Consider the following 15900-nt stretch of genomic DNA (forward strand, 5'->3'; position numbering starts at 1 on the left):
ATGACGTCATTGCGCACCGCACAGCAAAGGTCCTCTCCACGAAGGGAAACTAGACGCGTAGCGTCAACCATGGCACTCCAAGTTCCCTAGTTCCCTTCGTGGAAAGGACCTTTGCTGTGCGCGATGACGTCATCGCGCACCGCACAGTAAAGGACCTCTCCACGAAGGGAAACTAGACGCGTACGCGTCTAGTTTCCATTCGCAGCGGGCAGCGGGGGGCACACAGCAGCAGCGGATCTTGCCCTGGTGCGGCACCCTCCGGATGGCGCCCTGCGCCCTCCAGAAGGCGGTGCTCCAGGCAAAAGTCCTGCTTGCCCGTGGCAAGATCTGCTACTGTTCTGACCCTAATGCTCTCTCAAACTACCGCCCTATCTCTCAGCTCCCTTGTCTCTCTAAGCTACTTGAGAGACTTGCCTACATTCGACTCACACACTTTCTTAACTCATACACTTTGTTGGACCCACTTCAGTCAGGCTTCCGTTCCCAACACTCCACAGAGACAGCACTGACTAAAGTGGTTAATGATTTGGTCACTACGAAGTCTAAAGTCACTACTTATTCTTCTAGATCTATCTGCTGCATTTGACACTGTAGACCACTCTCTTCTCATACAGACACTACAATCCCTAGGTCTTAAAGACACAGCCCTTTCTTGGTTCCTATCGTACCTATCTAATCGCTCCTTCAGTGTTCGCTTCTCTGAATCTACCTCCTCTTCGCTACCTCTATCAGTTGGAGTACCGCAAGGCTCAGTCTTGGGGCCTCTGCTTTTCTCTATCTATACCTCATCTCTTGGTAAACTAATCAGCTCTTTTGGATTTCATCATCATCTGTACACGGATTATACCCAAACCTACCTATCCTCCCCTTTTTTGTCACCATCCGTATTGATCTGTGTCACTGAATGCCTTTCTGCCATCTCATCCTGGATGACATCTCGCCACCTCAAACTTAATATTTCAAAGACAGAGTTAATTATATTTCCACCGGCCAATAGTAGGTACCAACCTGATATCTCTATCACTGTTGAAAACTCGACTATCTACCCTACCCCACAAGCTCGCTGCCTAGGTGTCATCCTTGACTCTGATCTGTCCTTTGTTCCCCACATTCAATCTGTCTCAAGATCATGTTACATACATCTAAGAAACATATCCAAAATACGACCATACCTTACACAAGATACAGCTAAAACTCTAATCCACGCTCTCATTATCTCCCGCATTGATTATTGCAATAGTCTCCTAACTGGTCTTCCCAAAACGAGACTCTCACCACTACAATCCATTCTGAATGCTGCAGCGAGGCTTATCTTCCTTGCTAGACGTTCATCGTCTGCAAATCCGCTCTGTCAGTCCCTCCATTGGTTACCGGTATTCTACCGTATTCTATATAAAATACTTTTACTCACACACAAGGCCATTAACCAAACTACACCAACGTACATCTCCTCACTCATCTCATAATATCTCCCAACCCGACCTCTCCGCTCTGCACAAGATCTGCGTCTCTCATCCACACTCATTACTCGCTCCCACTCACGATTGCAGGACTTTCATCGGGCTGCACCCACTCTGTGGAATGCCCTCCCATGCACAATAAGACTCTCCTCTAGTCTCCAAACCTTCAAGCGTTCCCTGAAAACTCACCTCTTTAGGCAAGCGTATCAAATTCCTGAACCGCCCACATAACTTTCATAAACCTTCCTATCAAATTACATCCACTCTGTACAGTCCACACATATCCTCACATGTCTTCTCATTCTATGCAATAGATAGGCGCAGGGCCGGTTCTGGGGCTTTGCGCGCCCCGGGCGGCAATGGGGGGTGTGGCTCTGTACAGGGGGCGTGGTCATTTACGCCCCCTGTACAGACTACTGTAGCGCTCTGAAATGTGCGGGGGGCTGCCGCTGGCCGCTGTGAAGCCCTTCGTGGAGAGGTCCTTTAATGTGCGGTGCGCGATGACGTCATCGCGCACCGCACAGTAAAGGACCTCTCCACAAAGGGAAACTCTAGTTTCCCTTCACAGCGGCCAGCGGCAGCGGGGGGCACAGCAGCAGCGGATCTTGCCCTGGTGCGGCGCCCTCCGGATGGCGCCGGCGCCCTCCGGAAGGCGGCGCCCCGGGCAAAAGTGGCAAGATCCGCTACCGGATAGGCATATGTACACAAGGAAAGGTGCTATTTCCCTATAGATTGTAAGCTTGCGAGCAGGGCCTTCCTACCTCTATGACTGTTTGTTATCACCAAGTTTGTTATTGTTATTTGAAATTGTAAAGCGCAACGGAATTTGCTGCGCTATATAAGACACTGTTAATAAATAAATAATAATAATAAATGATAACAACAACAGCAGAAGGTGGCATCCACCTGCCAGCCAGGCCTGAGTCTGTGGGTAGGGGATCATGGTGGAGGGTGCGGATAACGATGAATCTGATGATGATAACAAAAATAATAATAATAATAATAATAATAATAATAATAGCATACCTGCAACATGACCCGTTCCAGGAGGGACAAACTGCTCTGTCCCTGGACTTCTCTCTTAATTGCTGGCACCTGTGGTGAACACCTGTCTTATCCATTACCCTGTTCAGCACAGGTGCCGGCAATCCTGAGTGATGTGTGGGGTGCAGGAGCAGAGTAATCCCCCCCCCGGAATGGGTCAGGTAATGGCAGAAGGTGGCTCCACCTGGACGCCGCGTGCACAGTACACTCTGTCACTGCACATGATACAATGTAACAAGTCCCGCAGGCCCCGCCCCCCGGCCGCCGCTGCCGCCTCTGGGTCCCGTCTCCCGCCCTCCTCCCCGTGTGTGTGAGTGTCCGGGCGGCGGAGGGGGCGGCTCCCGGGCCGGCGGCATGCACAGGCAGGGAAGGACTGGCACTCCCCCTTCCATAGGAGGCCGGGCCTGCTGCAGTGCCTGCCTGGGAATCCCGGCCTGAGCTGCACTCCCTCTGCCCGGGACCTTCCTAAACCTGTGCCCCGTCCTTCCAAACCCTCCCAGCGGGCCCCCACTGCGCCCCAGGGCCCCCCGGAGCCAGCCGCAGCACCCGTCCTCTGCTGAGGGCTTCCCCCGCCCCTCCCTCTGCCCCCCTGGGAGACAGTGGAAACCCCATCACTGTCCTGTGTGTACCTGAGCACCTGTGTGAGGAGGTCAGTGTGGGACTTGTAGTTCCCCAGCTATGGATTACCCGGACCTGAGCCTGTGACAGACACCTGTGGCACCTGTGGCAGGGAGGACTGGACAGGGGTGGGGGCCGGAGAGTGACAGCCTGGGACTCTGCTGGGACTTGTGGTCCCACCAGGATGAAGGTTACAGTGTGTTTTGGGAAGACTGGGATTGTTGTCCCCTGTAAGGACGGGAAGATCAGCGTCCGGGAGCTCATCCAGCAGGCAGCGCAGAGGTACATCAAGGCCAAGGAGAAAGTAAGCGCCAACTTACTGTGTATTATCTGTTACCGACATATTGTTACCGACACATTGTTTCCTGCTCAACACAATCATCCTACCTGTCACTGACACTTTTATTTATTGTATGTTACCAGCAGCGAGACCTGGGCACTGGGCAGCGTTAGGGAGACTGGGCACTGGGCAGCGTTAGGGAGACTGGGCACTGGGCAGTGTTACGGAGACTGGGCACTGGGCAGTGTTACGGAGACTGGGCAGCGTTACGGAGCCTGGGCACTGGGGAGCGTTGGGGAGACTGGGCACTGGGGAGCATTGGGGAGACTGGGCACTGGGGAGCGTTACGGAGACTGGGCACTGGGAAGCGTTACGGAGACTGGGCACTGGGGAGCGTTACGGAGACTGGGCACTGGGCAGCGTTACGGAGACTGGGCAGCGTAGGGGAGACGGGGAGACTGGGCACTGGGGAGCTTTGGGGAGACTGGGCAGCGTTACGGAGACTGGGCAGCGTTACGGAGACTGGGCACTGGGGAGCGTTACGGAGACTGGGCAGTGTTACGGAGACTGGGCAGTGTTACGGAGGCTGGGCACTGGGCAGTGTTACGGAGACTGGGCACTGTGGAGCGGTACGGAGACTGGGCAGCGTTAGGGAGATTGGGCACTGGGGAGCGGTACGGAGACTGGGCAGTGTTCCGGAGGCTGGGCACTGGGCAGTGTTCCGGAGACTGGGCACTGTGGAGCGGTACGGAGACTGGGCACTGTGGAGCGGTACGGAGACTGGGCAGCGTTAGGGAGACTGGGCACTGGGGAGCGGTACGGAGACTGGGCAGTGTTAGGGAGGCTGGGTACTGGGGAGCGTTAGGGAGACTGGACACTGGGGAGCGTTAGGGAGACTGGGCACTGGGGAACGTTAGGGGCACTGGGCAGCGTTAGGGAGACTGGGCACTGGGGAGCGTTAGGGAGACTGGGCACTGGGGAGCGTTAGGGAGACTGGGCACTGGGGAGCGTTAGGGAGACTGGGCACTGGGGAGCGTTAGGGACACTGGGCACTGGGGAGCGTTGCGGAGACTGGGGAGCGTTGCGGAGGCTGGGCACTGGGGAGCGTTAGAGAGACTGGGGGAGCGTTGCGGAGACTGGGCACTGGGGAGCGTTTGGTAGACTGGGGAGCGTTGCGGAGGCTGGGCACTGGGGAGCGTTGCGGAGGCTGGGCAGCGTTCGGGAGGCTGGGCACTGGGGGAGTGTTGCGGAGACTGGGCATATATTGACGTTGTATTTTATTGTCCAGTCACTTTTCCTATACCTGTCACATGACCAGACGTATATAGCAAGCAGAGGAAGTTAGACAGGTGTAGGGTAAGATTGTGGGTGCTCCGGCCTGGGTGTCGGTGTACTGCAGCAGTGTACATAGAGGTACTTGTACTATATAGGTCAGGTATACCCATTGTGATGGTGCGGAGATAATACAGATAGTAGCTTTAGTGAATCACTGCAGTGGCGCACAGCTGGTAATTGAGGAAATGCTAACGAACATTCCACCTATGTTACTGCTAACGAGCATTCCACCTGACTCCTCGCTACACCTGTCCTGCTCACACTTTGCAGCGGTCCTCACTGTTATTCCCATGTCGTGTAATTACAGCAGGTGGAATACTAATTAACCTAATCCATTGTACAAATAAAACTAAATTATTACTTAGACTGCATCCTTCCGAGCGTGTTATCGTGTGTGTGGTGTTACTCATCACTCCAGCTGCTGACCTGCGCGTCCGCCTACCTGCGTTACAGCCGGAATGCTACAAAACCAGACGCTGCGTCTAGATATAGCTCAGTTGTGGTACTGCGCACGTACAGATGTGTCCTCCATTCCCCTGGCGTTCTGCACCATATGGCGTGAGGTGCTTGGCGAGACTTAGACGCTCCACCGCGGGAAGCAGTTCCCCAACTTTAATAATTTTTCCCTCATATTTGCATTATACCTCTATACAAAGTAACATACCAAGATTCACAGCAGCTACTTAGTGACGCTAGTCCGGGTACCCGTGCGTTGTGCTTTTGTTGTGGTAGTGATGAGAATAAGACGCATATTATGTGAAGACTCTGGTGGGACGCTTGGCGCAGCTAAGCCACAGAGTACAGTACGCAGTGCGCCATGCGGGGCTATTTAGCACGATTTGAGCACAGGTGTATGCGGATACATCTGCAAGTGGTTTGTAAAATGTATTTATATTTTGTAGCCAGATTAAACTTTTACCCCAAGTCGTTGTCACGATCCTGACTTACCTCTGCCATTAGTCCTGCAGTTCAGTGTTATGGGTACCATGTGTTGCTGCCTGGGAAGCCTCCCGGCATACAGCTGCTGATTGGCCTCCTGTGTGGGTAATCTGCAGAGTTCTGGATACAGCAGGGAAGTCTGCCGGTGCTGTCCTCGTACAGTGACCCCAGCATGACATGCCTTCTCTGGATCAAGTTCTCCACAGTGTTCTGCTCTCTTCACTTCCCCAGCATTTGAGCCCATGCCAGAGTTCCCTCCAAATCCCGGGCATGGGCACAGCCATGTTGCTTAGACTCACGTGACCAGTCCCCAGCCAATCCGAGCCAGCTGTTCAGCTGATCTCAGCAACCAATCTCTGACCTCCTAAGGGTATAAAGGGGATTGAATTAGTGTCATTGGCTGCCAGTGCAATGTTGTCCACAGCCTAGCAGTATGTGTCTGCAGAGCTCCAGTGGTTCTTCCATTTAGGCCTATCCAGTGCTTAATTCTAGCCCGTGCAGTCGCTGGCTCCGTCGCTCCCAGCCAACGCTCCTGGCTCCGTCGGAACTAGTCTTAGTACCCTGTATGCATCTTTCATGTCACTGCCCACTGACTCCTCATCACCCCAAAACCGGATTCACAACACCCTCCGTCTGTGACAGTAATTAGTGAGTGTTTTATTTTAGTGACCTTTAGTGGAGGGCTGCTCGTTATCAGAATGTTACTGAGATTCACTATAAAATGTATCTCTTTGCTTTTTATACTCCCATGCGTTACCGCTTCCATAGACAGGGCCCCGCACCCTAATGCAGGTAGCGCTGCGTTATTCGGCCACCCAGCTTTCGCCATTTATGCATGTGTCACTGAGGGCAAATTCACCAGAGGTCTGTACCTGTGGCATGCTCACACCAGGGCTGGACACACCTCAGACAATGCTCCTTGGGTGTATTTATAACCGGTGACTAGTACCTGCGCTGCGAGGGCTAATCGGAAGTTGCTGAGACGTCATCGCCGTTAGTGACGGTAGCTGCTATAGCTTATAAAAGGACTGTCAAAATGTAATCTTTCTATTATATCGCGAGTATAATTCTAGGTTCTTGCTAATTAGCTTATGTGGGCGCCACTTGCAACATGGACTCTACTCATCTGTCATTTTGGTCATGTTAATTAACAAATAACGGTAAAACGTATGCACTGATTTTGTTGCACAATGGGGGTCATTCTGACCCAATTGCACGCTGCGCTTCTTCGCACCCGTGCGATCGGGTCGGAACTGCACATGCGCGGCGGCCGCATTGCGACGCCGCTAACTAAGAAAGCGGTCGCAGCGGCAACCGCAAGAAGATTGACAGGAGGAAAGCAGAACCGGGCGTCAACTCACCGTTTTCTGGGCGTGGAGATCCAAACGCAGGCGCGTCGAGGCGTTTGGAGGGCGGATGTCTGACGTTAATTCTGGGACCTGCAACGCTGGATTCATCGCACAGGGTAAGTAACTCTTACACTGGTCTTGTTCTACAAAAAACTTTTTTTTGCATAGCAGGGCTGCACAAGCGATCGCAGCCTTGCTATGCAGCATTTAGTTGATCGCACGGACAGCAAAAAGTTGCAGCATGCGATCAGCTCGGGATGACCCCCAATGTCGGCATTACTGTAAAGATTTCGGGTACCCTGACACAAGACCTGTCACTCGCAGGGCTCTCTGCTGACCTGATGATGAAATTAATATATAGTCTAAAGGCGCCCATACATTACAGATATGACACATTAACGATATTACACATTACAGATATGTGTCAGTGATTTGCAGATGATTTTCAGGAAATACAGGATCTGCCATTCTGGAAAGTCCCACCAGTTTAGTAGGAACGGTCTGCAGATCTGCTGATTGTTACCATACACCAGCAATCTACAGCCCCAACTGATCTGTGAAATCCAACATGTTGGACTCCCTGATTTACCAATCCCAATCACTTTTTGGTTGGAATCTACCGTCTGTGAACTCCATACACTACAGATTTATTTGCACAATCATCTGCAAAACGCCAAATTGCCCTAATTGATTGCCGATGTATGGGGGGGGCCTTTATTTTAGCACCTGGAAAACAGGTAATGTGATGTGAAAGGATCATCATGTGATCAATAGCAAAATGAAAGTTGCCAAATTGCTGGATTTATTCCAGTATCTTTAGTGGAATTACGTCTTCCGATAGGATGGGAAATGATTGCAGCATCTGATTTGTAGTGGTACGACTGAAGACCCCCGCTGTCCTGCATTGCCCTGGCACTAATTAGATAGTAATGTTTGGGCCGCAGTTTATTATTGTAATTTTACAGTGGCACAGTGGTTAGTATTGCTGCCTCATAGCACTGCCCCAATCTAGAGAGCAAGCCCGAGAAATGCCGTCATTAGCGGAGTTCACAAAGAGTTAATCAAATGTAAAATGTCTCTTACTCGACTCTGAATTGCAGCGCCCAGTATTAGAATACTGTATGCAAAACTGACTTCTACATTTCCATACGGAGGAGGGGTCCAGAGCCGGCCATTACCAATATGATGCCCTAGGCAAGATTTTGTCTGGTGCCCCCTAGCAGGGCCGGCAACAGAAATCTCGGGGCCCCGTACAGTGATATCTGTGGGGCCCCATCTAATTTTATATATATACATATATATATATATATATATATATCCACACACAGAGGCTCCAGCAGGGGCTATGCTGCAGACAAGACCAGCACTCCATTCATAGCATAAAGATATTTAATGTCATCCAAGACACGACTAGTGCAAAGTCAGCATATGGCATATTGGAATATTCTCACAAATAACGTCCATGCTGGGGACATGTGTCCAACCCAGCTGTGGCTCCCTCAGTCTGTCTGTCCCCAATGACTACATGCTGCATTCCCAGCTCCCCTACCCTATGCCAAAGCAATATATACCCTCACCAATCCACTCTTACCCCGGGGAGAGATTCACCTGCGCTGCACTTTCCACTATCCAGACCCGCACACCACACAGCAGATACCATGCGGCCCTCAGACCCCACCAGAAGAGGCCAGCACAGGGCACAGGAATCCTGCCCAGCGGAGCTGCTGCCATGTCCCATAACTGCTTGCAACAGATAGGGACCCGGAATAGCAGGTGCACACTTGAACCGCATAATAACTGTGTGTAAGAGGCTCCTGTCACTCTGAGGCTCCATTGTAGAGAGAGCACACCCCCTTTTTCATTTTGTATTTTGTACTGAGCCCTTAGGGAGCCCTGGCACTCTCCACATGGCCAGCTGTCTCAGTCCTATACAGCGCAGACTTGCTACCCCCTGCCCTCCTGTTTACTCTGAGGCTGCGCCCACACCACCTACAGCTCGCTGCCCTATTTGGACAAGACGGCTCACATCCCTGACGGTCATTAAGTGGCATATCCTTGGGGCCCCCTCTGACCCTTGTGGCCCGGTACAGTTGTCCCCTTTGACCCCCCCTGTCACCGGCCCTGCCCCCTAGCACCGCCGTTAGTTCTGCAGGAGATGATGGCATGAGTCAGCTGGCAGCTCTGCTAATGTCGGGTGCCTTTTGTTTATAAAAATGCATCTTATTTGCATTACTATGTGGCTAGGATGCACATGCAGCTTCTGCTGATTAAAACGATATGCAGCATGCCTATATTCTGTGTGTGACTGCGGCTGTATCTGCATATGAAATGCTACATTACAGTGGTTTCCAGGACTACACTGCAACGTAGCATTTTGTATGCAGATACAGCCGCAGTCACACAGAATATAGGCATGCCGCATATCATTTTAATCAGCAGAAGCTGCTGGTGCCCCTAAGCATACCAAATGCCCTAGGCAATTGCCTAGTTTGCCTATGCCTAAGGCCGGCTCTGGAGGGGTCCATATGGGAGGAGGGACGTGGGCAGTTAATTGCGTCACCCTGGTCCCATTGCAGCTTGTGGGAGAAAGGGGGACAGGGAGCAATGACGCCTGGTTTCATGAGTCTCTCTGACATTTCAGTGTAGGCGATTATGATGCAAAAACTTTCTGGAATGATTTGGGCGTATTGTATTGTGCTACTAATTGCGCAGAAGAGCGCCTCTGCTTGTGTGACGCCGCAAACACCATTTCTCTGTCTCCCCCATTTCTCTAACGTCCTTGAGGATGCTGGGACTCCATACAGACCATGGGAAATAGACGGGCTCCGCAGGAGATAGGGCACTTTAAGAAAGCTTTGGACTCTGGGTGTGCACTGGCTCCTCCCTCTATGCCCCTCCTCCAGACCTCAGTTTTACACTGTGCCCAGAACAAGATGGGTGCACTGCAGAGAGCTCTCCAGAGTTCTCTGCCTGAAAGCATTATTGTTTGGATTTTTTCTTTGTACTTTTACTACTTTTTCACAGGGAGCACTGCTGGCAACAGGCTCCCTGCATCGAGGGACTGAGGAGAGAGGAGCAGACCTTCTTGTCAAAGATAGGCTCTGCTTCCTCGGCTACTGGACACCATTAGCTCCAGAGGGGGTGAACGCAGGTTCTTACTGGGTGTCCACCCCCGGAGCCGCACCACCGTTCTCCTCACAGAGCCAGAAGTACAGAAGACAGAAGTCGTCAGGCGGCAGAAGCCATCAGCTTCACGGAGGTATGCACAGCACTGCAGCTGTGCGTCATTGCTCCCATACACCTCACACACTCCGGTCACTGTAAGGGTGCAGGGCGCAGGGGGGGGGGGGGGGGTGGCGCCCTGGGCAGCAATATAAACCTCTACATGGCAAAAAGACTATATACATGTACAGGTGGGCCCTGTACATGTATATAAAAGAGCCCCCGCCATATTTTACTAAGTTTGAGCGGGACAGAAGCACGCCGCCGAGGGGGCGGGGCTTCTCCCTCAACACTCACCAGCGCCATTTTCTCTCCACAGCACTGCTGAGAGGAAGCTCCCCGGACTCTCCCCTGCTTACACGGTGAAAGGGTGCTTAAAAGAGAGGGGGGGGGGGGGGGGGGGCACATAATTGGCGGTTTTCATATTATACAGCGCTGCTGGGGAAAAACAATTTGTGTTGGTCTCCAGGGTTGTTGCGCTGGGGTGTGTGCTGGCATACTCTCTCTCTGTCTCTCCAAAGGGCCTTGACAGGGATACCATCTTCAAAGGGGTTCCCTGTGTGTGTGTGTGTGTGTGTGTGTGTGTGTGTGTGAGAAGTGTGTCGGTACGCGTGTGTCGACATGTTTGACGAGGAAGGCTCGCTTAATGTGGAGGGGGAGTGCTTGAATGTCAGGTCGCCGTCGGCAACGCCGACACCGGAATGGGTGGATATGCTGAATGTCTTGAATGCAAATGTCAATTTATTGCATAAAAGATTAGACAAAGCAGAAGCTAGGGATCAGTCAGGTAGCCAGTCCATGCCTGTCCCTGGGGCGCCAGGTCCTTCGGGGTCTCAGAAGCGCACCATATCCCAGATCGATGACACAGATACCGACACAGATACTGACTCTAGTGTCGACTATGAAGATGCAAAATTGCTGCCAAAGGTGGCTAAGGGTATACGGTACATGATTATGGCCGTTAAAGAGGTTTTGCATATTACTGAGGAACCCCCTGTCCCTGACACGAGGGTACACATGTATAAGGAGAAAAAGCCTGAAGTCACTTTTCCATCATCATTTAAATTAAGTGACTTATGCGAAAAAGCTTGGGAATCTCCGGATAGGAGACCACAAGTTCCCAAAAGGATTCTTATGGCGTATCCCTTTCCACAAACTGATAGGATATGCTGGGAATCTTCGCCAAAAGTTGACAAGGCGCTGACACGTTTGTCCAAAAAGGTGGCACTGCCTTCTCAGGATACGGCTTCCCTCAAGGAACCTGCTGATCGCAGGCAGGAAATTACCTTAAAGCACATTTACAATCATTCCGGTACTATTGCTCGACCGGCTATGGCGTCGGCCTGGGTTTGTAGTGCGGTTGTAGCATGGGCAGATTCCTTATCTACGGAAATTGACACCTTAGATAAGGACGCCATTCAAATTACCATAGAGCATATCAGAGATGCTGCCTTGTATATGAGGGATGCTCAGAGAGACATTTGTTTATTAAGCTCCAGAATAAATGCTATGTCTATTTCTGCTAGGCGGCTCTTGTGGACCCGACAGTGGACGGGAGATGCCGATTCAAAGCGGCATATGGAGTCCTTGCCTTACAAAGGGGTGGAGTTGTTTGGAGACGGCCTCTCGGATCTTGTCTCTACGGCTACGGCTGGTAAGTCAAATTTCTTACCTTATGTCCCCCCGCAGCATAAAAAAAAGGCACCTCATTATCAAATGCAGTCCTTTCGTTCCAATAAAAACAAGAAGGTACGGGGATCGTCCTTTGTTGCCAGATGGAAAGGCAAGGGAAAAAAGCTGCACACAGCTAGTTCCCAAGAGCAGAAGTCCTCCCCTGCGTCTGCAAAGTCCACCGCATGACGCTGGGGCTTTCCGGGGGGAGGCAGATCTGGTGGGGGCTCGTCTTCGATTTTTCAGCCACGTCTGGGTTCACTCGCAGGTGGATGCCTGTGCATTAGAGATATTTGCTCAGGGATACAGGCTGGAATCCGAAGACTTGCCTCCTCGCCGGTTTTTCAAATCGGCTCTGCCGGCTTCCCCGTCAGAGAGGGAGCTAGTGTTGGCAGCAATCCAAAAATGGTATATTCAACAGGTGATTGTCACAGTTCTTCATCTCCAGCAAGAAGAGGGATATTATTCAACCCTGTTTGTGGTCCCGAAACCGGACGGTTCGGTCAGACCCATTTTAAACCTGAAATTCCTGAACCTGTACTTGAAGAGGTTCAAGTTCAAAATGGAATCACTCCGGGCGGTCATCGCCAGCCTGGAGGGGGGGGATTGGATGGTGTCCCTGGACATAAAGGATGCTTACCTTCATGTTCCAATATTCCCCCCTCATCAGGCGTTCCTGAGATTCGCTGTACAGGACTGTCACTACCAATTTCAGACGTTGCCGTTTGGGCTTTCCACGGCCCCGAGAATTTTCACCAAGGTAATGGCGGAAATGATGGTGCTCCTGCGCAGGCAGGGTGTCACAATTATTCCATACTTGGACGATCTCCTCATAAAGGCGAGATCTCGGGAGAAGTTGCTGGATAGCGTGTCTCTGTCCATGAAGACGTTGCAGTTACACGGCTGGATTCTCAATATACCGAAGTCCCAGCTAGTCCCTACAACGCGTCTGACCTTTTTGGGGCTGATTCTAGACACAGACTCAGGAACCTATTAAAACCAAAACAGGTTTCAGTGCATCATTGCACGTGGGTCCTGGGGAAGATGGTGGCTTCATACGAGGCCATCCCTTTCGGCAGGTTCCATGCGAGGACCTTTCAATGGGACCTTTTGGACAAGTGGTCCGGGTCCCATTCACAAATGCATCTAAGGATCACACTGTCTCCCAGGACCAGGGTATCTCTCCTGTGGTGGCTGAACAGTGCTCACCTACTAGAAGGTCGCAGGTTCGGCATTTAGGACTGGGTCCTGGTGACCACGGATGCAAGCCTCCGAGGCTGGGGAGCAGTGACACTGGGAAGAAATTTCCAAGGTCTCTGGTCAAGCCTAGAGTCTTGTCTCCACATCAGCGTCCTGGAGTTGAGGGCCATATACAATGCCCTAGATCAAGCGGAGGAATTGCTTCGGAGAAAACCGGTTCTGATTCAGTCAGACAATGTCACGGCAGTGGCTCATATAAACCGCCAAGGCGGTACAAGGAGCAGAATGGCCATGGCAGAAGCGACCAGGATTCTACGCTGGACGGAAGGCCATGTAACCGCGCTGTCAGCAGTGTTCATCCCGGGGGTGGACAACTGGGAGGCGGACTTCCTCTGCATCCGGGAGAGTGGGGACCTCATCAAGAAGTCTTCGCACAGATCACAGATCATTGGGGACTGCCTCAAATCGACATGATGGCATCCCGTCTCCACAAAAAGCTAAAGCGGTATTGCGCCAGGTCAAGGGACCCTCAGGCGGTAGCGGTAGACGCTCTGGTGACACCTTGGGTGTTTAGATCGGTCTATGTGTTTCCTCCTCTTCCTCTCATACCCAAGGTGTTGAGAATAATACGAAGAAGCAGGGTCAGAACAATACTCATTGTTCCGGATTGGCCACGGAGGACTTGGTATCCGGAGCTGCAAGAGTTGCTCGCAGGGGATCCGTGGCCTCTTCCTCTAAGGCAGGACCTGCTGCGGCAGGGGCCCTGTCTGTTCCAAGACTTACCGTGGGTGCGTTTGACGGCATGGCGGTTGAACGCCGGATCCTAGCGGAAAAAGGGATTCCGGAGGAGGTCATTCCTACCCTGATCAAGGCTAGAAAAGACGTGACGTTAAAACATTATCACCGTAGATGGCGGAAATATGTTTCTTGGTGTGAGGCCAGAGCTGCACCTACGGAGGACTTCCATTTGGGCCGTCTACTCCACTTCCTTCAAACAGGAGTGACTTTGGGCCTAAAATTAGGGTCCATAAAGGTCCAGATTTCGGCCTTATCCATTTTCTTTCAAAGAGAATTGGCCTCTATTCCTGAAGTACAGACCTTTGTAAAGGGAGTACTGCATATTCAGCCTCCTTTTGTGCCTCCAGTGGCGCCTTGGGATCTTAACGTGGTGTTACGTTTCCTCAAGTCACCTTGGTTTGAACCACTCAAAACTGTGGAGTTGAAATACCTCACGTGGAAAGTGGTCATGTTGTTGGAGTTAGCTTCGGCAAGACGTGTTTCAGAATTGGCGGCTTTATCACATAAAAGCCCATACTTGGTTTTTCACGTGGATAGGGCAGAGTTGAGGACGAGTCCTCACTTTCTGCCAAAAGTGGTCTCATCTTTTCATGTGAACCAACCTACTGTCGTGCCTGTGGCTACAAGGGACTTGGAGGATTCCGAGTCCCTGGATGTAGTCAGGGCTTTGAAGATTTATGTGACTAGAACGGCTAGAATCAGGAAGACTGAAGCTTTGTTCGTTCTGTATACGGCCAACAAGGTTGGCGTTCCTGCTTCAAAGCAGACTATTGCTCGCTGGATCTGTAACACGATTCAGCAGGCGCATTCTACGGCAGGATTGATGTTACCGAAATCGGTTAAGGCCCACTCCACTAGGAAAATGGGCTCTTCTTGGGCAGCTGCCCGAGGGGTCTCGGCATTACAGTTGTGCCGAGCAGCTACTTGGTCGGGGACAAACACCTTTGCAAAGTTCTATAAGTTTGATACCCTGGCTGAGGAGGACCTCCTGTTTGCTCAATCGGTGCTGCAGAGTCATCCGCACTCTCCCGCCCGTTTGGGAGCTTTGGTATAATCCCCATGGTCCTTACGGAGTCCCAGCATCCTCAAGGACGTTAGAGAAAATAAGATTTTACTTACCGGTAAATCTATTTCTCGTAGTCCGTAGAGGATGCTGGGCGCCCGTCCCAAGTGCGGACTTCTTCTGCAAGACTTGTATATAGTTGTTGCTTACATAAGGGTTATGTTATAGTTTTCGGTGATACCGTGGCTATGTTGTTGTTCATACTGTTAACTGGGTAAGTTTATCACATGTTATACAGTGTGGATGGTGTGGCTGGTTTGAATCTCGCACTTAGATTTACAAAAATCCTTCCTCGTACTGTCCATCTCCTCTGGGCACAGTTTCCCTAACTGAGGTTTGAAGGAGGGGCATAGAGGGAGGAGCCAGTGCACACCCAGAGTCCAAAGCTTTCTTAAAGTGCCCTATCTCCTGCGGAGCCCGTCTATTCCCCATGGTCCTTACGGAGTCCCAGCATCCTCTACGGACTACGAGAAATAGATTTACCGGTAAGTAAAATCTTATTTTATTGCTGCTCTTGCGTTGGCTGTGCGGGGAATGTAGCGAGCTGAATGTTTCTGCTTTACCATCGCCTTTAAAATTGTGACCGCAAGATAGTTACAGTTGAGTTTTTAACATTGTTCCACAGTCATGTCGGCTTCGATACACCGCTGTCCCCCTTCTCCTTGCTGATATTCAGATTGCCGCTAAGCTGTACCCATCCCCTTGGCAGTGTACGCCGTTGGACTATATTAACATTTCTTTAAAAAAATAATAAAAAAGGTTACTATTCTACTTTAAGGAGTAAGCATTACTCTGGTCTCTTATCTAATATGCCATGTGTGGGCAACCTGCGGCACTCCAGCTGCTGTGGAACTACAAATACCAGCATGCCCTGCCACAGTTTTAGCATTCTCTAACAGTGGCAGGGCATGCTGGGAGGTG

General features: G+C 51.4%; 1 protein-coding gene across 3 annotated transcripts in view; it reads left to right on the forward strand.

Annotated features, from left to right (window-relative positions):
- Positions 1-2769: 2769 nt before the first annotated feature.
- Positions 2770-15900, forward strand: part of PARD3B (par-3 family cell polarity regulator beta) — a 1283796-nt gene continuing 1270665 nt past the window's right edge. Inside the window, exon 1 of one of the 3 annotated variants that reach the window (XM_063932652.1) lies at positions 2770-3426. In XM_063932652.1, coding sequence (XP_063788722.1) covers positions 3307-3426 — 120 coding nt within the window. In that variant the 5' untranslated portion in view covers positions 2770-3306. The remainder of the gene's footprint in view (positions 3427-15900) is intronic. The other 2 variants (XM_063932653.1, XM_063932654.1) reach the window with 2 other exon arrangements.

Source organism: Pseudophryne corroboree, chromosome 7 (genome assembly GCF_028390025.1).
Source record: "Pseudophryne corroboree isolate aPseCor3 chromosome 7, aPseCor3.hap2, whole genome shotgun sequence".
NCBI classification, from domain to species: Eukaryota; Metazoa; Chordata; class Amphibia; order Anura; family Myobatrachidae; genus Pseudophryne; species Pseudophryne corroboree.